We start from the raw sequence: 22,865 nt of genomic DNA on the forward strand, positions 1-22,865 counted from the left end.
AGACAACTGAAATATAAATTTAAAAAAAGTTTGTAATTTTATACAAAATGAAATAACTTCGAAATGTTTTAAATAGAAATTTGTCATAAATTGATATTAATGTAGAATTTGTTTGAATAATGTTGAAAGAAGTACTAAAACGTAAAGTAAATAATTTGAAGACAACTGAAATATAAATTGGAAAAAAGTTTGTAATTTTATACAGAATGAAATAACTTTGAAATGTTTTAAATAGAAATTTGTTATAAATTGATATTAATGTAGAATTTGTTTGAATTAACATCATTCAAACAAATTCTATATTAATATAAATTTATAATAAATTTCTATTTAAAACATTTCAAAGTGATTAAATTTTATATAAAATTACAAACTTTTTCCAACTTATATTTCAGTTGTCTTCAAACTATTTACTTTACGTTTTAGTACTTCTTTTAACATCATTCAAACAAATTCTATATTAATATAAATTTATAACAAATTTCTATTTAAAACATTTCAAAGTGATTAAGTTTTGTATAAAATTACAAACTTTTTTTAAATTTATATTTCAGTTGTCTTCAAATTATTTATTTTACGTTTTAGTACTTTTTTTAACATTATTCAAACAAATTCTACATTAATATAAATTTTTAACAAATTTCTATTTAAAACATTTCAAAGTTATTTCATTTTGTATAAAATTACAATTTTTTTTAAATTTATATTTCAGTTGTCTTCAAATTATTTACTTTACATTTTAGTACTTCTTTTAACATCATTCAAACAAATTCTATATTAATATAAATTTATAACAAATTTCTATTTAAAACATTTCAAAGTTATTTCATTCTGTATAAAATTACAAACTTTTTTCCAATTTATATTTCAGTTGTCTTCAAATTATTTACTTTACGTTTTAGTACTTCTTTTAAGATTATTCAAACAAATTCTACATTAATATCAATTTATGACAAATTTTTATTTAAAACATTTCGAAGTTATTTAATTTTGTATAAAATTACAAACTTTTTTAAATTTAAATTTCAGTTGTCTTCAAACTATTTACTTTACGTTTTAGTACTTCTTTCAACATCATTCAAACAAATTCTATATTAATTCTAATGACTTATTTTTATTTAAAAAAAATTTAAATTAATTAAATTTATTAAAAATTTTAAACTATAATTTTTTCCGATTTATATTTAAGTAAATTCTGATTACGTTTTCAGTACTTGTTTTGTCATTATTTATACAAATTATAAATAATAAGAAGTGATTCAATTATTTCGAATTTCGAATATTTCAGTTATCCTTATGTGCGCCTTATGTAGGGTTTTGAAACCTACCGATTTCAAAACTAATTTCCCTTTTTAGAGCCCTGGGGTTCGGGTCTGCCTTCTCCCGGTTTCTCTATCTATCTCCTAGTTGAATACTAATGGTCTTGGGGTTGTTACCCTTGAGTAGGGAGATATCTAATACTCCATGCGTTTGGGATCGGCCTTAGCCGAGGGATAGCAACGAGAGAGATGAAAGACGTTAGGTAGGAAAATTCATGTTTCACTATAGCCAGAATTTGTTTGTTTTCTTCTCTTCGTTATTATTTTTTTGGGTTCTACAATCTAGGAACAGTTTCGTTCCTTGGAAAATTTTGCAGCTCCGAGAAGAATTATCCTTCCTTCATCCTGTGCTGCTGCTGCTGCTGCAAATGGCGGCGTTGCGGATGCACAACACGCCGAAGCACTTTTGTAATAATAGGAAGGATTTAATATTCCGCTCGTGCTCCATGGAGCAACGTGCATAACACGAAGGAAATAATACACGGGGAGCGCAATATTAATTTTACTCGGTGCGTCGTCTTCGCCGTATTCTTCATACCAAGCAAGCAACAATTCCCGCAAGGGAAATTCGCCAATTTTATTTTATTACTACACACTTTAACGAGCGATTACGCCACTATCAGACAGGCAAAACAGCTCTTGTACAACCCAATCAAATAACTGTAATCGCGTTGAGAAATGCATTTACTTACTCTTTCCTCTGATACAAAAATATGTAATGCATACTCTATCCCATGCGAAACATTTGCTTACCACATGGAAATTGCTTTTTCAAGAACATATTCGGTGTGTTTTGTATTTCTGAAATTCTGTTTATCATGCAAACGATCACTCGCGCAAGTTCTTCAACCTATTATAGATTAAGCGTGGTGAATAACTAATACCTTATTGTTTATGTTCTTGGATCACCGAAAACTTGGCTTCGTCACTTCCCACACGATTCTCCAAATCATTCGATACAATCATCAATACCAATTTTTTTCCTCTCTTTTACAACATTGTGTAATAGTTTCCATCATACACTCTAAAGTTTAGAGTCTAAAACCATTGTGCGAGTAAACAAATTGCCTGTTTGCGCAAATTGTTGCCCTTGATGGTAAATTTCATCACTTTATAATAACATCCTTTCCATTCGTTAAATAATCCTTAAATATTAAGGTAAATAAATACGAGTTATTGAAATTGTTTTGCACATTGAAAATAAACGTACATGATTTCTTGGAATGATTGCGGAAAAACTTCGTCGATTGCTAAATTTCCTCATTACGTATAGAATATGTGATCTCTACCAATTAAGAGCTTCAAGGATTTTGCTTGCGTCTATTAGTACAAATCTTCTTTCTATACTCATTAATAGTAGATTAAGTTGGTGGTCGTTATTTTTGTCAACAAAACTTCATCAGTTCCTGTCTTTTGATTACCACCAATTGATGTTGTTATTAAAAGGCCATAGAAATAATATCTGATTATTTTTTTTTTGAAATTTTACGAGCGACGTTCGGAAACTATATTGTAAATTACAGACAACCTCAGAAAAGATACCTGAAGTTTTTAGGGAACGCCTTAAATTTATACAGATTGCCTTACTGTAGAAAGCTAAACAACTTTCTTTTGCTGCCTTGGTACTGTCCTGACGACTTGGGATACTCTTCCATTTCGATCCTGGAGTAAGAACTAAACACATACATTTTGCTATATTTTCTTCCTCTCTATTTACATCGTAATTTCGTAAATCTGAGAGAGAGAGAAAAAAAATAGTTTTGAAACTGCTCTCTGCGAATTTATTATAGACCGAAATGGTAATGATAAATGGCGAAAGTAAGATTTAATTTATAGTTAACACATCTGTATATAAATTCTCTTGTTTGAGTTATTGTGTACATCTCAATATATAAAGGAGTATTTGGAAATTATTATAGAATCAAAAGGCAAGTATTCGCACATAAATTTTACTATTTAGTAGTTACAGAATTATGCAATTACCCATACCTTAATATAGTCAATTATAAAGGAGTTTGTGAAACTTTCTGAGAATTTGTTATGGTAAATGGCGAAAGTAAGAACTGTATGTGTAACAATTATGTACATTGGGCTTTTAGTTTGCGTATTTTTATTGAAGCAATATTGACTTGATTTTCCCCATTCTGTCAATATTTCCAATGAAATTAGCGACGACGTTCTAAGTAAATGATTGATCCGAAGGTTACTTTTACAATATTTCCAAGCATGAACAATTTATGTTCTCGCCATAAATGTCTTGCTTACAAAATGTTGTGTGTCTCATAAACAATCAGAAAATAAGATAATTTCAATTATTACTGTAATATCATATCATACTCATTGATTAATCTTAAGTAAATGTAGTAAATATTGCGAGTAATGAATGAAATAACTTTGATTTCAACGATAATATGTTTATGTTATGTACCAGTAGAATTTGACCTATAGTTTATTTACTCATTTTCGAAATCGAGCGTTGTGTTATTACGTGCATTTGAATAATGTTGTATTTGAAAATATGTTGTTTAACTTTTGCAAATTTGAATTGGACGTTTTTCGCTGCGTAATATTTGTGGTCGTACAGGGAATAACATATTACGCAATGATTACGGCCCTTTTTTTTTGGTATAGATGAGGGCAATTAGTAAAGCGCGCATTTGTTTTTGTTTTCTTCTGTTTGGTGCCAGAGGATTTATATTTTCCTGTTTGTTGTGGTATGTGCTTTGGATCAGGAAAGTGGGTCATGCACAGAGTGCGTCTCGCGGAATTGGGGCCGCGTCCTCCTGAAAACAGTCATAAAAATAGCCGCCCCCCATCAGAAGGATCGCCGAATTGTGCGTATATTGCAAATTCCACATAGCATTTCTTAAGGCCACGGACTCTCTCGCCATCGTCTCGTAACTGCAACGTGCTAAAAATACGTCTGACAATGAGTGTGCGCGCCCCGTTCTTGGAAAACCCCTCCACTTCCTCCACCATAGCATAGAGCCGTACCATAGCAATATGTACGTAGAAAGGCGTCGCTCCCCTCCACCGTCGTCCTGATCGTACTACCACTTCCCACCAACGTTTCCCTTCATAGTACTGATCTACCAGTTTCCAAGCCAGTCTTTGTTAGTGCACGTGGTAGCTGTGGTACACGGAGTGAGTGCAGTCGTATTCCGGACACTTTTCAAACTTTATTTATTTATAATTTATATTAGTTAGTAATAGTAGTCCCCGTCATTTGGGCATCACAGTGAGATAGTGCATCTAAGAAATTTTGCTGCTGCGAAGGGATGCGAACTAAAAGTTGTTCTTTTCTTCAGCATTATCATCAGAGGCTTGTGACGTGAGCGAAGTGCTTTTGGAAGTTGCATGTGTTCAGTGAACTTATTATCCTGTAATAATTCACTCTCCAAATTGCAAGGCAGGATAAGGAATTATGGAAATAGCCAGGCGAAAGTAAGTTTCAACATTGATTTGAAGAGAAGACACATTCTTTATCTCTTTTGAAAGTGTTTTTTCCTCTTCATCCATCCATCGTTCGAAACCCGTGTCTGTGTGTGCGAGTTCGTGTTTTTTTTTTGTCGGTAAGCATATAGTGCATTCAATAAACAAGGTACGTTTCTTCACGTCTAACCTTGGATGGTCTCTTTTTCGACAGACATATAAGAGAGATTGTGTAGCTTGAAATGTGAGTTGCTGCGTCTAGATCTATATGGTTAATATCGACACAACCACTACTTCCTATTGTGTGTTGGGGAAAGTCTCCTCGCATTAAGTTATTATCACTCTTCACCTATTTACGTACGTGCATTCATCTCATATAACTACTACGGCACTCAAGTGCTTTTGCAACGAACGCCGTTTTGTAACTTGCGTATTGTTACAACACGGCCACTCGAGAACGAACATATTGTTTCTAAACCAGTTTCGATTTCTTCGGAAGATCCAATCCAAACCGCGCTCTCATTTTACCCTTCTACTGTAGTTTTTTTTTTCTCGTTTGTTTCTTTCTTTCTTTCTTTCTTGGTTCTACCGCGCCAACAAACAAAGTTTGTCCTTCAGACGCAGCACAATAACAAGACGTTTTCTTTGTTTCAAACCTATGACAGATATATTGTGCCTCACTATATCTGCTGTTTACATATTGTTATAACTTCTTTCTTTCTTTTTGTTTGTTTGTTTTTTTTTTTGGAGAGCGAATGCTTGCAATTCCGGTGACCAGTATGGTAAACTGGTCGTTCGTACCTGGAAATTTCGCTTGATCGGGTACACCCTGGTACAGTCAGAATTCTAGGAATCTAACGAAATAGAAAGCTCGATTACTTAATGCATAATTGATCCGAATTCGCGTTGTTTTTAGAAATTCTGTTCTTTCCCATTACCCGAAAACAATAATTTTGCAACTTGCGCTCTCATAACGTTACATTATTATTATATACGTTGATATTAACATAAATATCAGAAAGTTAATACCACATTTTAAATGAATTCCTTCCTCATGTTCTTCACTTTTATTAAATAATAAACAGTGTTATTTTTTTATTGAGGAAATACTGCTATTACTGCTTTAGGTGTACAAGTACATAATAAAGTAGCAGGCTATGTTCGTGGCATATTAATATGGAGTTCTTTTGTTGTTGTGCTTTCAAAATTAACATTCATTAAAACGCTAATGTATTCCAGACATTTTTTTTATATTGAAATTTTAGTGTTTTCATCATTACTTTCAATTGAATGCATTAATTATATTGAAACAACTATTAGCACGTTTAGAACTATTGTGAACTGTCTCGTTACTTTATAGAAATACTCAATCTTCTCTTAATTCTTAAATGGTCATACACTGAACGTCGGAAAAGGTCTTTCTTCGATCATTCGTCTTCCTTTGTGGAACTGGCCTTATTTGGTCCTAACAAATTACGTGCATTCTCGTTGTGCTGCACCGCAGATTGCTTGTTTATTTTCTTGTGGTATTTTGTTGTGTTGCCACCGAAATAGCAGTTCGTTCTTTTTATATTTCTGGGATTTCGTATTAATTTATGGGCCCGAGGCTACCGTTCAGTTGTTTGTTTTATTTTTGTATGCACAGTTGGGAGCGTATGTGACGACCATCTGGCGCTTAGCCTGGACGCGGCGCGGCTATGTACGTACGTATGTACGAACGTACATACATTCATTTCAGTGTTTTCCTGCCTGAGAACGTTAAATACATACACATTTGAATCATTCATTGATTCAACGACGACGGACTTCCACGAAAGCTGACAGCGGCAGCAGCAGCAACGTGTGTTTGCGAAAGCGACGGTTGCGTGGGTGGTGTTTGTTGTTGCTGCCTCGCTTTCCGTCCTTATCTACAAGCCGAGCGGAGCCGGTGGAAGGATCCGTAATTGGTGCTGTTTTTCTCCATGGTCGCCACGGTCTTCCTTCTCCATCTTGGTAATCGGTTCCGGTGATGGGTTTCCGGTAGGCCGAGGAAATTGGTGAGAGGTGGACCTTTTGAAGTCCACGTCCATAGCCCGAAGAGCTGAACGGAGCGAACAAGGACAAGTTCACGGTCGCCGCGCGCCGGTTGCGTAACATCCAGCCGGCGCACTTTTCCTCTGCTCTCTCTGTTTCACTTATTCCCTCTCACCATTTGCGTGTATTCATCTATCTTCCTCTTTAATATTACTACATTGTCGCAATCGAGCCGTCGATCCATGTCGAAATTCAAATTCAATTGCCTCTTTTGCCGCACTTTGGAGTTTTTTCAAATTGCAGTTTACATTTCGAAACGGCTCTCCAAGGCTATGCACATGCTTGGAAATGGTATTAGTAGTAGGGGCTTTGTGCTTAGCTCGGGGGGCCCTCTCCGTAGCCGTTATGTCAGGCCAGGTGTTGTGTGCGCGTAATCGGTAGAACCGATGGCTCTTTTTTATTATCATCATCAACAACAACAACATCCTTTAACGCTGCTGCGAAGCTTAATTTTGCAATTTCCCCGAAAAGCCTGTGTTTGCATTAACTCGAAATGGATGTGGCTGGAAGATGCCGTTTTCCTTATTTTAATATATAATATATTTTTCTTTTTTTTTTCTCTACGATAAGCAAATAGTGGATGTTATTTATGTAATTAGATCCATGGGGAACAGCTGATTCGTTGCGTCTGCATATGCTTTACTTGCATCATACATGTGCACTATCCTACTTGGCTGACTATACGTGAGTCATTCCGGTGGGGGAGAGTTTGATTCCCCCGCTGAGTCGGCGGTGCAGCAGGGGCCAATGCCCTAGACACGTGCACCAGGCCTCTGCCTCTAGCAGCAATCGACGGACGGACACCCTTTTTTGTTCTTTTAATTGTTTCTAATTGAATGAACCATCATCATCATCCTTTCCCTTATTTTTGTCCATCCATTTTATGCCAAAGTTTAAATGTCACAGCTTACAACACAACAGTGGTGACTCCATGGATGTAGTAATCTTACCATGCAATTTCAACGTTTCCCACGTCCATTGCACTAATAATCTTTCCTCACCGATTTTTTTCTCTCTTTCTCAAATTCTTCGTCTAATTCGATAGCTTTTTTTTATTATTGTTATTTTTGCTTTAACTTTACATAGTTTCAATTCGAAATTTAGAATGTATAATATTCCACGACGATATTTTTCCGTTGCGCGTGAATGTTGTATAAACATTAAGGTCTGTTATTCAGGCGTTGCGCAATGAAAAACAGGAGTTCCTATAGCGCTCGTTTCATTTATTTTTTTTTTCGTTATTTCTTCGAACTAATGGTAATGTGTTCGCTTTCGAAAGGTTACTTGGGCGACATGTGCTATGTGCATTTTTACGAGGAGCGAATGATTTATTTAATATGAAAGCACCTATACATTCACCCTATTCATAATGTACAACTAAGAATTGTTGGATTTCTATTTTCTCAATATGTGGTAAAATTAAGCAGTCATCTAGGTTTTAGTAGAATCTATCAATTTGTCATTTAGACGGATAATTAATTTAAGTTGAAACTTTGATGACAGGATCGTGAGAGGTTTTTGGTTGAAGTAAGAAATATCAATGCTTGCAGATTGATTATTGTGCTCGGAGAGAGAGAGCGGCTCGTTGAATGGGTCGTTGAAATGATTCATCGGTTTAAACAATGGCTGCATTTAAATTGATTGGTTAATTGCAATTGCGGTGGCTTTTTGCTGTTTGCACGCCATCGTGGATTCCGATGCGTTGCGTCGTTTAATTTTGTAGAACGTTGATGTTCTTCTAGTTGTAGTTGCGTTGATGGTGGATGCTTGTATCCTGATACTAAGGGTTGTTCTTTATATTTCTGTTGCAGGTACAAGAGTGGAGTGCGTTCTAGCACAGTGAGAAGTAACAGTTGCGGGGGAGGAAGCGGGGGAACAAGGGCAGCCTGCGAAGTGCGTCGCGCGTACAAAGCGGCCGTGGTGCCGTGCAAGACGGGCCGCAGGAGGGCCCGTGGCATGAGCATGGGCCAGAAGGTCTCAAGCGGAGTTAAGGTCGTGAACCGGGACGCGGCCGCCCCTTACAAACCCGTCATTCCCAGGGAGCTGGCACAGGACTTTGCGCGGCCCCCGCGGCTCGACATGCTGCTGGACATGCCGCCCGCGCTTAGGGAAACTCAACTCAAATACAGTTGGAATGCCGACGATAGATCGCTGAATATATTCGTCAAGGAAGAGGACAAACTGACGTTCCACAGGCATCCAGTTGCCCAGAGCACGGACTGCATCCGGGGGAAGGTCGGATTTACGAAGGGTCTCCACGCTTGGGAGGTCTGCTGGTCGACGCGCCAAAGGGGTACTCATGCCGTAGTAGGAGTCGCCACCGCGGAAGCCCCGTTGCACTCTGTAGGCTATCAAAGTCTCGTTGGGAGTACGGATATGTCTTGGGGCTGGGATTTAGGTAATAGTAAGAGCCGACCCGCGACCTAATCTTGATGTTAATTACCAATTCTCTTGTGTTTACACCTTTGCAGGTCGCAATAAACTCTATCACGACTCGAAGAACAATGTTGGCGTCACGTATCCCGCTCTACTGAAGCCTGACGAAACGTTCATAGTTCCTGACCGCTTCCTGGTGGTGCTGGACATGGACGAAGGCACGCTGAGCTTCGTCGTCGACGGTCAGTATTTGGGAGTCGCGTTCAGAGGCCTGAAAGGACGCAAGCTCTATCCCATTGTTTCCGCCGTGTGGGGACACTGTGAAATAACAATGAAATATATTGGAGGCCTTGATCGTAAGTATATTTTCTAAATACACACCAATACTGAACTTTCCCAAACGCATTTTCATAAATCTATCTATGGTGTTTGCATATAATAGAAGGAAGAAATAAGAAACTTGGACCAAAATGTCGTTATTCTCTATTGATAATACGTTTGGGAGACGGTTAAAAATACATTTATCTGATGGGTTTACGTAAGGATTTATTGACAATTTTTTCATCGTCTGTTTTCTTTCTCCAACAGCTGAACCCCTGCCATTGATGGACTTGTGTAGGAGGGTGATACGACAACGGTTGGGAAAGAACCACCTGGAAGGTAAGGTGACGTTGCTAGCGTTGCCTGCGGCCCTTCAAACCTACCTGCTGTACCAGGACCGCAGATAATACGTGCTGCAGCTGCACGTCGAGGAGGAGCAGTCTCGCAGCACTCACTGACATAGCTTTAGATGACACGCGATCCTCATCACGGAACTCAAACTACTATATGTATAATAAAACCAGGATAAACAAAAATGAGAATAATGAAAGAAAAAAAAAATAACTAATGCAAATTGTATAACGGACTATTTAAAGTATATACATATATAGAAAAGAGAAACTGCAAAGAAAAAAAAAAGAAGTAATGTAATGAAGAAGAAAGAATGAAGAAGATGATGATGAAGCTGAAAGAAAGACACATGTAATAATATGATCAAAGCTGATTTGACGACTATTTGTTGTACAGATTTAATTCTTAATTGTAACATTTAAAACAATATTATATAATGCGACTGCGGCACCGCCGGACGGACAGACCCACAAAACACACACAACAAATTAAGCTTATTACGTTATCGATTGATTTTGAAGCAATAAGAGAGCAACGGAGAAACTACTGTTGATGGATATACATACCTACGTAAACGTTTAAGATCTCATAATTAATATAGAACGCAAAAAAAAAAGTTTAACACTATAATGATGATGAAGAAGATGATAAAAAAAAACGAGAGTAAATAAGAGGTTTTTGTTTTGTTTTGCGCGCCAGTTTTTGCCAAAGAAGAAGGATTCTCAGCCTTCCTCCACTCCTACTACCCACTTTTGACATATGTTCATTTGCAATGACGCCCATTCAAGTAACAATTCGATAAAATTCAATGTAGAAAGGAAGGAAACTGTGCGCAGAGCAAAAAAATAATTGTCAGGACAGAATATATTGACGGGATTTAGAAGGGAAACAAGCAAAAAAAAAAAGCAAACGAATGATTGAAAAAGAAACGTGTACATACCAATGTTTATTTTTTAGGACTATTGTATATAATATGTATTTCTTTTGTTTTTGTATTCCTTATGATTCTCCTTTTAAAAGACGAGAAAACATTTATTTAAAAAAACCTTGATAGTCTGTCCGTCTATAGAGGACTCTTTCGGTATCTTATGCGGATAAATTAATTGTGACTGTTTGTTTTTCTTTTAGGACGAGGAAATGAGATGAGGCGTGTTTATTTTCTATTGTAATCTATGTTGTTTTTTTTTTGTTTATTATTATTATTATTTTTTTGATTCTGACAAAGAAAGAACATGTAATAACTACTTCGTAGCTTAAGTGCTGAAGCGCGACACCAAAAGCGTTTTGATTATTTTAAAATGTTTTTCTTTTTATTTTTTGTTAGACTTATTTTTGTAAATATTTCTTATTATTATTATTATTATTTTGTTAGTTAAGTGCCAGTTTAGTAATCTATAAGTATTTTTTTCCTTTTCTTCACAATCTCTCTCTGTTCAAGTGACTGTGTTGGACGATATTCGGAGCGCGAGTGTGAGAGTGTTTGATATCATGATTTGCCCCCCATGGAACACGACAAGAAAATAAGAAAACTGTCCCCCCAAACTCCCATTACTTTAGTTCTTAAGATTAGTTGTATTATCGTGTTTTTTCTCGCGAAGAGAGAGAGAACGCGCCAACGCGATTTATTTTCTACTACTATGAAACTCCCCCAAACTCCCCCCAATTTATTTGTTCCCCCCAAAAAAAAAATCTAGTTGTATTTGGCGTTTAATGTGTTCTTTATTTAAATACCAAGATTTCGCAGCCAAATTTTGAACGCAAACAAAAAATAATAAATACGAAATAGTGAATTTTGTTCCTCTTTTTTTTTCTTCTTCTTCTTCGACACCGACAAAACTCTTACTTACTTTTATGAAAAACAAAAATGATGCAAAAAAAATAATGCAAACTCTTCCATGACGGTGAAAATTCTGCTGCGGAATTTGTTGAGATGTAGAGAAAGGGAATAAAATTTGTAAATTGAGAAAGAAAAAAAATATATTTGAATCTATAATCTCGTGTAATAATTACCAAAATTTAATTTAAATGAAACAATGAAGAGATGGAGAAAGAGAGAAAAAAAAAAAACTAATTTTTAGGTAAAAAAAATTTGAAACGTTTTTTTTTTTTAAATTTTATTTGTGCAAGATCCTAATTAACAACAAGATGAAAATCCTTTTCGATGTAGTTGAGATTGGGTTCTTCTGTTCGTAGAATCTCACGCAATCTTCCTGAATATACATTTAATAAATCCTTGAAAACGTTTAGTTTTTTTATAATTATTTATTTATTTGAATTATTTATTTAAGCTGGAAGCGAATGAATTAATTATGACTAATTAGAAGTTCTCTTAGAAAGGCCTGGATTTATTTTCTTTTTGAATGATGATGTTCTATATATAATTTTTTTTTAAAATAGTTTCTTTGATGTATGATTATTATGATGTAAGTAAACTTATTGAACACGAAAGTTTAGTAATTTTTGGAAAACCTTTGATTGCAATTCGGTAAGTTTCATTTACAAATTCAGAAATTCTGTCAAGAACACCAATTTAGTATATCTACGAGGAAATGCGTGTAATTATCGTAACTGAAACATCCTTGGATTTCATTTGTTCCAAGGTGTACTATTGTTGCTACTAGCAACAAATTGCCATGGCAATTGCATGTAAAATAGAGTACTGAGCTATTGAGATTATAGCAAACAACTTATGAATTTATTTGTACACTATGTATCAATGAGTAATATATAGTTGTTAAAAAAAACGTAATTTAGACGCATGTATTTGTGATATATTATATAATGTTGTTGCAAGAGGCAATGATGTTTTCATTTCTTTTTAAATTTTCCCTTTAATTATCGATTCAATTTATAACTTCTTTTAGTTATCAAAAGTACTAAAATATAAATAATATTACAAATTTACTTTAATAGAATTCATTTACTACGAAGTATTGGTTTTATTTTTTTTTACAAAATTTTCATTTATTTTACAGAAGTTCAAAAGTCACGTTAAATTTTATAAGATGAATGCTGTGATATTAAGTTTTAATGTTTTGTAGTGAACTATAATCAAAATCGACTTGATTTAGACCTGTATGCAACTTCTTGAGCATATTGTAGAAATTTGAAATTGTAACACAAATTTATATTTGTATCATGTATTGAAGTATACTAATTGAAAATACAAATATTTATTGATAATCGATACAATTTGAATGAAATTTTGTGTATATCTTATAACTTATAAGTTTTAACGTTTTGTAGTGAACTGTAATCAAAATCGACTTGATTTAGACCTGTATGCAACTTCTTGAGCATATTGTAGAAATTTGAAATTATAATACAAATTTATATTTGTATCATGTATTGAAATATAATAATTGAAAATACAAATATTTATTGATAATCGTTACAATTTGAATGAAATTTTGTGTATATCTTATAACTATAATTTTTGTTCGGATATTTGAAAATAAAGATTTTGCTACATACCATAAAGGTTATGATGGTAGTCAATGGTAGTGTTGTATGCAGTTCTTGTTTGCACTTATATTTTGCACACTTTTACGTGCGAAGCAACAGATATTTGTAGTTAATATAATTTTGCATTAAATTTATCATCTTTACGTGTTTATTTTGTTATTAAAATACACAATTAATAGTAAATATGGTTACTAAGAAAGAATTGTTCCACGATTACTTTAACTTCAAAAGGGTGTACAAAAAGAAAATAGATGTGCTCCTCAAAGAGGATTTGGATAAGGTCAAATCAAGTGATATTTTAAGATCCGTGGTGAGTGAGTTCATTGTGAGGTGGCCGAGGTGGAAAGGTTTGTTGTGTATCCTAAAACTTGTATATCTTTATTAATTTTATGAATATTTTCAGTAATCTTTGCGAAAAAAGATCTGAATTGGGCTGTTTCTGAATACTTGGAGGAGTTTGAAGTATATTTAAGTGAGATAGTGAAAATAGCTATTAATTATATCAAAGTAATTGAGGATAAGCGGGTGGTGAAGGAATCCAAAGAGATAGCATGTCAGACAGAGTCTGTTACACCAGATTATCACATCGAGCTGCAGGGACCAATGAAACATTTATTCAAAACTCTCTTCACTGTTGAAGGAGGTAAAGTATTGTGTAATCGAAGTGCTTCAATGATTTATATTATATTTGTTTTTAGATGATATTGTAGCTATGCAACATCTTGGGAAACCTTGGAATGGTAGCATTGAATTCCCAAAGTTCATCAACAATCCTTACGTTTATATCTGGATTAATTTGCCGTCAATTTCGTTCGCCAGAACAGTAGTACCAGAGGTGGAGAGATTCTTGACCGGCGAGAAGCAATCTCCGTCTCACCGTCCAGTGAACATGAACGTTAATTGGACGAAAGTGAATAACAATAAGGAATGCTGCGCTTACTCATACGAAAGTATGATGAATTTCGTTGATGACTTCTTGAAAGTAACAGAGAACAAGGTTTATCTCATCTCCGGTTCGTAAATAAATAAATAAATCTAATTTATATTTCTGTTTTAGGAACACAGTAAAGAAATTGGTTTGATGATGAAGGAGGCTTTCTTGGACGTTAAAGAGTATTTGGAACATTTCTTGACGAACTCCAAAGCTGTTATCCCTTTAACCAATAACACTTATGTGCGGAGCAAGAGGCACGCCGATGCCCACAACTTTCTTAACTATTACGAAGTCATCTCGCCTAAAATCGAATTGACCGTGTACAATTTTAACACGGATGCGGAAACGCTCCTCAAGACTGCTAATGCATATTTGTCTGCTGCTGTTACGTTTCGATGCACGTTCTGCTCGAAAGGCTTCAGCCACATGAGACTCATGCAGACTCACTACCAGAACGCTCACTTAGCAGAGGAGATTGTGCTGTGCAACAAATGTGCTATTATGTTACCTATCGAAGATTTAGTTAAAAATAGGTGGAAACATCGTTGCAACTAACATATTATTATGATTATTACTTTTTTACTAAACTTATTATTTATTAATATTTTTTTATATTAAATCTATTTTCTTTTATATATCAATTTTGTGTATAGCTTTTCAAACGATTGAATATTGTTAATAAATACAAACTATCTAAATAAGTTAATATCCTCTTGTTTGGTATAATCTTCTATAAAATCCACACTGAGCAAGGTGTTGTTAAAGTACAAAATTATTTTCTGAATTTCCTGAAAAAATGCTGAAAAAGTAATACGCAACTTAATATACACCAGTGTTGTTTGAGTTTCCTATAATACATTTGCTGTTTTCAAATTCATTCAGCAGGAAAATATTGTTTGAACTTAAATGTAATCAATAATATTAAAGCTCGTACTCTATTATGATTAAAATAATGCAAATGCACTTTAGTTGACAGTAATTTACAGTATTATCATAAATTACGATTTATTATTTATTTGTTTTATTAATGCTATAATATAGGATTCTAAGTGAATATTGTTTAAATGATTATAGTTGAAATTAAAATTATTTTAAGTGGTTAATGGAAATTATGATTATGGAAACAATAATATCCAATTTAACTTTTTAATTGCAATTCGTATTATTTCCGTAGTAACGAGTTTTAATATAATAATTGGTTGAATTACTGTCAAGTAAGTGCGAGCGCAGAGAATGGATGATGATGAGCAGAGCAGAAGGACGAGCACAGAATCAGAATGCGATGGTTCAAGAGACGTTCCCAATGTTGCACTTGGAAATGTAAATCCTTGAAGCTTGGGATACTGGTAATTTAATGTTTGCGAGTAATTAGGGAGCGCAAGCGGCGGAGCTTACAAAGTGGTCTTCAAACTGCGAGTTCCTCATGATGAGCATCGCTGCGCACAGCGAGCTGCCGGACTACAGCTTCTTCACGAGCGAACAACTAGATGATGGTGCATTAAATTCCTTTATTTTGAAAGTCCTTTATCTGTTACGCTTCTTCATCAGTTTCCAATGTGGTTCAGAAGATAATCGCGTACATCTTCGTCGGTATTCCTGTCACTTACATCCAGGTGATATTGGGACAGTACACGCATTTAGGTATATTCTACCTTAAACGAATGCTGCCTGTTATGAACGTGCTAGTGTTCGCAATGATTGCGGTGGAATTCTGGGAATGGTCGATGAGCGTCATCAAAATGGAAACGTACATTCTGTACATGATAATGGTTTTAGAGCCGACAGGTCTACAGTGGATGTCGTGCCCTAAAAATATGAAACACCAATGCTACAGCATCGAAGACGAATGCGAGAATCCGCCTTGCATACGGAAAAATGTGTATCTCGCAGCTTCAGTTTACTGGAAGTAGATTGAAGAAGTTGAGACAAGTATTGCAGATTATGTTTTCAGCTCGACGTTCATGGGTGGTTCTCTAATGGAGGCCAAAAGTAGATTCTCGTTGCCAGAGATTTCGAGAGCTTGGGCTTCGGTGGTCAGCTGGCTGATCATATATCTGTTGGCTTCACTTCGCTTCGTCTATTTGAAAAAAGTTGTAATTTTAAAGATATCACTTATTCAATTATTAGCGACATTCAAATTTTAGGTATTGAAATTCATAGTTTCGTATTGCTTGTTCTGCAACGTCGTTCTGACAACGGTAATGTTATTAACAAACACCAAGAAAACGTTTCAGATTGTCTACGAGATCAAATGCAGCTCTTTCTTGAATTGGAAGGTTTTGCAATCATTCTGTTAGTTTTCCAGTATTTAAATGGAAGTTTCAGAGCTGGGCGAACGCGTGTCTTTACAATCTCATCCACATGGGATCGGGCAGCTACACCTACATCATGTTCGGAGTGTTGTCGTGGAGGAAAGCTCGAACCGGATCTCTGATCTGCTTCGCCAGTTTGTTCACATTATCATACTACCTCAGCAATTTGATGATGTTCGGTGCTGCGATCGTGGAGGTGGCGGAAATCGCCAAGATGGATTTGAAGGATATCCAGTTGTTCTTTGAACCGGAATGCGTCGACACTTCAGTGGGTTTGGTGATATCGGTCTTAGGGATTAAAAGTATCACGCACTTTTTCATCCATTCCCCAAATCGAATGATTCGTTTGCTTCCAGGTGCTTCCAGGTTCTTAAACATCATGTATTTCAGCTGGTTAATTTTGACTATCGTCACTCGCATAATCTTCAACATTCAGTTGCTTTTGAAGGCGATCTACCAGAGATACCCGAGCATGATCGCATTCCATTTCTATTTCACGCCGATCATCTGCTTCCTGGCTTTCATGATCGAAATGCTATTCGAGTCCAAGGCAAGTTCAATCTTTTAATAATACATTTATTGTTTTGCAATCAACAATTTCCAGGAGGTCTACGAGATCTACTTTCACATTTGCTACATGATTCGTGATCTGTGCCTCAGCATAAACGTATTCATCTTGACGTTCTGCGTGTTTTACATCTACGGCATCTCCAAAATAAGCGACGATATACATTTCATGTCTGGACAAGCTCCGACCAAATTTTGGAAGTTCACGTGGATTCTGACGCCGATCGTTGTGGTTGTTAGTGCACAATTTTTACTTAAATTACCTGGGTACTTTCATTGTTTCATTGCAGTGGACGATTCCCGTGGTCCTTCAAAATCTCACAGAAGAGGACGTCCATTTGAACGATATCCTTTTAATCGCCGTCTCGTTAGCTTTCACGCCATACATTGTCGTAACGACCATCGAGATAATTAAGAAAATCTTACAAAGGGTGAGTTTTTCCAATATATGAAAATTGAAGACAAATATTTAAGGAGTGAATGTGCAAAATTTTAGCAAATATTGTTCTTTTGAAATTCACTGTCAAAGTTGAAAAAATGAAATTTTAACTATTGAAAAAGGCGTCTTTAGTTATTAGTGATTTTCTCAAGAAATACCAAAGATAGACGTATGAATTAATATGCAAATTGAAGACAATTATATAGGGAATTAAATGTGCGTCTGTGCATTGTTATAGAGAGTATGGTTTTTCTGTAATTTGTTGTTAAAATTGTAGAAATGTAGTTAATGAAACAAGTAAATCGTTTGATTATAAATTCAATTTTGCAAAAAAAGTTCAGTCTGTCAAAGTTGAAAAAATGAATTTTTAAGTATTCAAAAAGCGTCTTTAGTTATTAGTGATTTTCATAAGAAATACCAAAGATAGACGTATGACTTAATATGCAAATTAAAGACAAATATATAGGGAATTAAATATGCGTCAGTGGATTGTTATAGAGAGTATGGTTTTTCTGTAATTTGTTGTTAAAATAGTAGAAATGTAGTTAATGAAACAAATAAATTGTTTGATTATAAATTCAATTTTGCAGAATATGTTCAGTCTGTTTCGACCGGATTCGAATTGGGGACCGGCGGATCCGACGAGCAGGGAAATGAGGCACGTGTTCGATCCGAGCCACGAGACGCGATACGAGAAAAAGACCTATCCATGCAAACACAAATGCCTGTTGACGAACAAGGTAAGGTATTGGTTTCGCAGTCGTTCGAAGCGATCGGTCTAATTGTCCGCTTTGATTAGACTCTATTGAGGATCAATCAGGAGGAAGAGGGAACGAACCGAGCTCTGCACTTCAGCAGCATCACCTCGTTCGAATGAATGGAAAGGATGAATAATAATTTGATGGCCTTCGATCCTGCTATTTCGTGTTCCGAGTGCGAAAAGGGTTGGGATGGATTTTGGAGCGAGGGAGGGCGGTAAAGCGCTTTCACTCTGGAAGGTGGAGGAGGAGTGGAGGCCCTTGGCCCGAGTTATTTACTTTTAATTAAGAAGTTAGTTGTGCGCGGCCGAAAGTTAGTTTGGTTTGTTCCGCCAAATCTCAATTATAATTTCACGCTACGATTACCACGCAGACTGCCGGAGAGTGGCTGCTGCCTCCAACGAAGTCGCCGCTACAGCCGCCGCCACTGCTGCTGCCTCCATCCGCCTCTTCATCTTCACCCCCTTCGTCTACCCCTTTTTCCTACGAGCCGCCCCCACGGTCCGACGGTCGCTTTTTAATTGGGACGGAATTAACGGGGGGAGGAAATGTTTCTCGGTCTTTATTGAATTTAAGTTTTTCCTTCTAAATATACTTCATTTGCTTCAGACATTCGTTTCGCAATGTTCAGCAAACTTTACAAAAACAAAAACGTTGCATCATTCTTAAATACGTTAATGCTTATATTTATCTTTTCAGCTCACTGTAGTTTTTGTATAAAAATTGAGTTGATTTTATGAAATTTTATTGTCAATCAACGACTATTTTAGATGTCTTCAGCTTTTAGTGAATTACTCAATAACTGCTCAAGATAATTACATCTACTTATACTCAAATTACAGCTGAAAGTGTCACCTTTCCAATAAGCCCGCTTTCTGCTACGAGCATCTTCACATTTCATTTCTTTTTTGAGGATAACCATGCATTGTAATTACGTAATTCAACAGGAATCTTACTAATTAGGCTATCACCTTTCGAATGAGCCATCTGAAACGATTCTAGGAGTACTTGAAAATTACCGAAAATTTTGTCCAATTGCCAATGGGATAAAAATAAACGATTTTCTTTAATAACTTGAAAACTAATGAACTTTTTTTATGATTTTATTGCATAATCAGATGCGGGCAAGCTTTACACAACTCGTTACGTAAAGTACGTTGCAATTCGATAAGTTTTCGATGTCTTCAGTTTTTAGTAAATTTTGTTTAATTTCCAATGCAATTTTCGATGTCTTCAGTTTTTAGTGAAATACTCGAGAACCGCAAAAGATAATTACATCATTTTACATTCAAATTAAAGCTGAAACTCGCACCTTTCCTTTGATTTCACGTAATCAGGTGTTGCACAACTCGTTACGTAACGTACGTTGCTATCCGATAAGTTTTCGATGTCTTCAGTTTTTAGTAAATTTTGTTCAATTATCAATGTAATTTTCGATGTCTTCAGTTTTTAGTGAAATACTCGAGAACTGTAAAAGATAATTACATCATTTTACATTCAAATTAAAGCTGTAATTCGCACCTTTTCTATGATTTTGCGTAATCAGGTGTTGCACAACTCGTTACGTAAAGTACGTTGCAATCCGATAAGTTTTCGATGTCTTCAGTTTTTAGTGAATTATGTCCAATTGCCAATGCAATTTTCGATGTATTCAGTTTTTAGTGAAATACTCGAGAACCGCAAAAGATAATTACATCATTTTACATTCAAATTAAAACTGAAAGTCGCACCTTTTCTATGATTTTACGTAATCAGGTGTTGCACAACTCGTTACGTAAAGTACGTTGCAATTCGATAAGTTTTCGATGTCTTCAGTTTTTAGTGAAATACTCGAGAACTGTAAAAGATAATTACATCATTTTACATTCAAATTAAAGCTGAAAGTCGCACCTTTCCTATGATTTTAAGTAATCAGGTGTTGCACAACTCGTTACGTAACGTACGTTGCGATCCGATGAGTTTTCGATGTCTTCAGTTTTTAGTAAATTTTGTCCAATTGCCAATGCGATTTTCGATGTCTTCAGTTTTGAGTGAAATACTCGAGAACAGCAAAAGATAATTACATCATTTTACATTCAAGCTAAAGCTGAAAGTCGCACCTTTCTTATGATTTCACGTAATCAGGTGTTGCACAACTCGTTACGTAACGTACGTTGCGATCCGACGAGTATTCACTGTTTTTTTTTAAAGTAATTTCTAGAAAGTAACGAAACTTCTATTCATTTTTATTATTGCTTAAGAATAACTGATTTTAGATGTCTTCAGAACCGCTAAAGATAATTACATCATTTCATCTGAGTCTACTGACAGCTTTCTGTGCTAATCTAAGAGCTGTAAAAGTATCGTTGCTGAAAATGCACCCTCTTCAAGTGAAACTTTAAAGTTTGATAAGTCGTTTGCAGATTGGATTAGCATTGAAACAAAAAAATTGAAACCCACTAGCGTCTCGGAGGAATCCTTGCTAAATAACACACATTTCGCATTCCTCCAAGTGGAAGAAACGGAAAATCCGTCTCGTTACTCGGCGGTATCAGTTACTTCTCTGTCTCTTAATCGGATATATAGAGAGAGAAACACTGAGTGTACGTTATATATGCCACAGATATATGTATACAATATATATATTTCCATGGCCCCTTTCGATATAAATTTGATCCCGACTTGTCCAGTCGGAATGATCTCGCGTATATTGCATACGTAATATATTGGGGTTTCGTGGAGGCCGCATTCGGTGGCGCGCATACCAACATTGAAATGTAAATAGAACTAAAAGTGGTTGCTGCTCCCCGTCAACACGCGACAATATATCCCTGTGTATTATAAATATACATATATAGAGAGGATCAAGCGAGGATTACGGTAAAAACGAATTTATATGTAAAGGTGCATAACGATAGATGGGGTTGCTGTTGGTAGTGGTGAGACTGTCTGGGACGAAGGAGCAACTCACAGATTTTGCGTATCGATAAAACGCGCTCGTGACGAATAACAAAAGAACACTCACTCCTCGCACCCTCTCTGCACTTCTTGGCTTATCTCCGCCGAAGACACTTCAGAATCGTCCGACTCTGAAAACTTTCCTTTTTATCTTCAACCCTCCCCCCACCGAACGGTACGCTTTTCCGCGAGTAAATTATTATATTTCGCAATTTCCAACAAACCCAGTTCCATCTCCAATCCATAATCGATTCACTCGAACGCATTCATTTTCGTCGAAGATTGTTCAGCAAATTATTTCCCACTCGACGATTAATCGAATTCACTAAAAGCGAGACGTCTTACTGTGAAATTCACCTGAAACTTTACTGCAAAAGTTTTACTCATTTATATAACCATAATATTGAAGAGCAATGTTTCTAGAAGATTTGCTACATTTAACACAATTGATAATTGAAAATATTTCAATAAGTTCTTGTAATTTTATTACAAAAGTTTTAGCAATTTTTTTTTGAAACACAAGAAACACTTGTTACTTTTGTTGATAAATAGAAAAATTTCAAGACTTTCTTGCAATGAAATTTTACTGAGAAAGTTTTTAGTTAATATTTAAAAAAAAATCTTGTACTTTGATTATAAAGTTTTCATTGTCTAAAATTATTCTTAAAAAAAAAAACACAAATATTTTGGTAAAATCTACGGTTAATGTAAGTTTGGAAAACACTGATTTAGAGTTATGTAAATCTAAATTACACAAGAACTCATTTATTACTAATCAACTAAAACATCAATTTTCGTTGAATCCTTCACATTTCAAAAGCATTTCAAACAAAATTAATAAGTTAGTTAATTACTTACATCGAAATGTAGCTGAAATGCAAGTTCACAGATTGTCGCGTCTGTTGAAATATTCAAAAAATATACGTCCATTAAAAACAAATGCATTTTTGCAGCGCTCGATGCGCGTTTTCGTTTTGTTTTTTGATGCAACAGCAAATATATCCATTAGGCGAAAGTAATTATTCATTCGATATTTTAATCATGAAATGTGCGGAACACGAACGTTTCCGTGGACAGCGTCACAGAGTTGATACACAAAATAAAAAAACAAACTAAATAAAAATCTGCATGGAAATATTTTTAGATGGAAACATTTTTCGTTAAGCGAAGTGACAATCTGCTGTCCACTATACAAAAAAAAAAAAGTTAAAAACATTGCGCACGGAAATTACACACATTGATTTTATTACATTATCAATCGTTTTTTTTTTTATACGAAACGTTTATAAAGTATGAACGGAGATTTGGCAATTTGTAAATTGGAAAATGTTCTACTTTTTACACCATTTACAAAATTACACATTTTGTTGATTAATTTTGACGATGTTTGTGCTTATTACTATTTTGTTCAATGTACATCAAAATTTTATTACTATTTTCCTATTTATTTTTCATTGATAATCAAAATAATAATTATTTTATTTATTGAATGAGAAATTTATTGTAATTGAAATGTTGTTTTTACTACAAATTGAGCATTCAGTAATTTGTAATTTCTATAAATTTTTCTAAACATTTTCA

The 22,865-nt window shown here is 35.1% G+C and overlaps 3 protein-coding genes across 5 annotated transcripts in view; all 3 read left to right on the forward strand.

The window, feature by feature from the left end:
- LOC108561062 (protein gustavus) overlaps nt 1-11,662 on the forward strand; it is a 19,752-nt gene extending 8,090 nt beyond the window's left edge. The window contains exons 1-4 of one of the 3 annotated variants that reach the window (XM_017918832.1): nt 4,425-4,763; nt 8,636-9,228; nt 9,296-9,556; nt 9,789-11,662. In XM_017918832.1, coding sequence (XP_017774321.1) covers nt 4,744-4,763; nt 8,636-9,228; nt 9,296-9,556; nt 9,789-9,928 — 1,014 coding nt within the window. In that variant the 5' untranslated portion in view covers nt 4,425-4,743 and the 3' untranslated portion in view covers nt 9,929-11,662. Of the gene's footprint in view, nt 1-4,424; nt 4,764-8,635; nt 9,229-9,295; nt 9,557-9,788 lie in introns of those variants that run through there. The other 2 variants (XM_017918830.1, XM_017918831.1) reach the window with 2 other exon arrangements.
- A 1,715-nt stretch (nt 11,663-13,377) lies between these two features.
- Nucleotides 13,378-14,832, forward strand: LOC108561061. The gene is made up of 4 exons (XM_017918829.1): nt 13,378-13,684; nt 13,741-13,980; nt 14,036-14,334; nt 14,395-14,832. Exons 1-4 carry the CDS (start codon nt 13,522-13,524, stop codon nt 14,824-14,826), a joined length of 1,134 nt encoding a protein of 377 aa, XP_017774318.1. The 5' UTR covers nt 13,378-13,521; the 3' UTR covers nt 14,827-14,832.
- A 672-nt stretch (nt 14,833-15,504) lies between these two features.
- LOC108561060 (sodium- and chloride-dependent glycine transporter 2-like) lies at nt 15,505-18,466 on the forward strand. Its single transcript, XM_017918828.1, has 10 exons — nt 15,505-15,591; nt 15,644-15,764; nt 15,820-16,177; nt 16,223-16,364; nt 16,416-16,547; nt 16,597-17,133; nt 17,188-17,385; nt 17,441-17,581; nt 18,180-18,329; nt 18,389-18,466. Exons 1-10 carry the CDS (start codon nt 15,505-15,507, stop codon nt 18,464-18,466), a joined length of 1,944 nt encoding a protein of 647 aa, XP_017774317.1.
- The last annotated feature ends 4,399 nt before the right edge of the window (nt 18,467-22,865 follow it).

Source organism: Nicrophorus vespilloides, unplaced genomic scaffold (genome assembly GCF_001412225.1).
Source record: "Nicrophorus vespilloides isolate i.1.1-1 unplaced genomic scaffold, Nicve_v1.0, whole genome shotgun sequence".
In the NCBI taxonomy this organism is placed as follows: Eukaryota; Metazoa; Arthropoda; class Insecta; order Coleoptera; family Silphidae; genus Nicrophorus; species Nicrophorus vespilloides.

Coding starts and splice junctions, on each gene's coding strand:
- LOC108561061 (XM_017918829.1), top strand. CDS start 13,522: ATGGTTACTAAGAAAGAATTGTTCCACGATTACTTTAACTTCAAAAGG. Junction 13,981..14,035: donor TCTCTTCACTGTTGAAGGAG/GTAAAGTATTGT, acceptor ATTTGTTTTTAG/ATGATATTGTAGCTATGCAA. Junction 14,335..14,394: donor TGAAAGTAACAGAGAACAAG/GTTTATCTCATC, acceptor TTTCTGTTTTAG/GAACACAGTAAAGAAATTGG.
- LOC108561060 (XM_017918828.1), top strand. CDS start 15,505: ATGGATGATGATGAGCAGAGCAGAAGGACGAGCACAGAATCAGAATGC. Junction 17,134..17,187: donor AAATGCTATTCGAGTCCAAG/GCAAGTTCAATC, acceptor AACAATTTCCAG/GAGGTCTACGAGATCTACTT. Junction 18,330..18,388: donor AATGCCTGTTGACGAACAAG/GTAAGGTATTGG, acceptor CGCTTTGATTAG/ACTCTATTGAGGATCAATCA.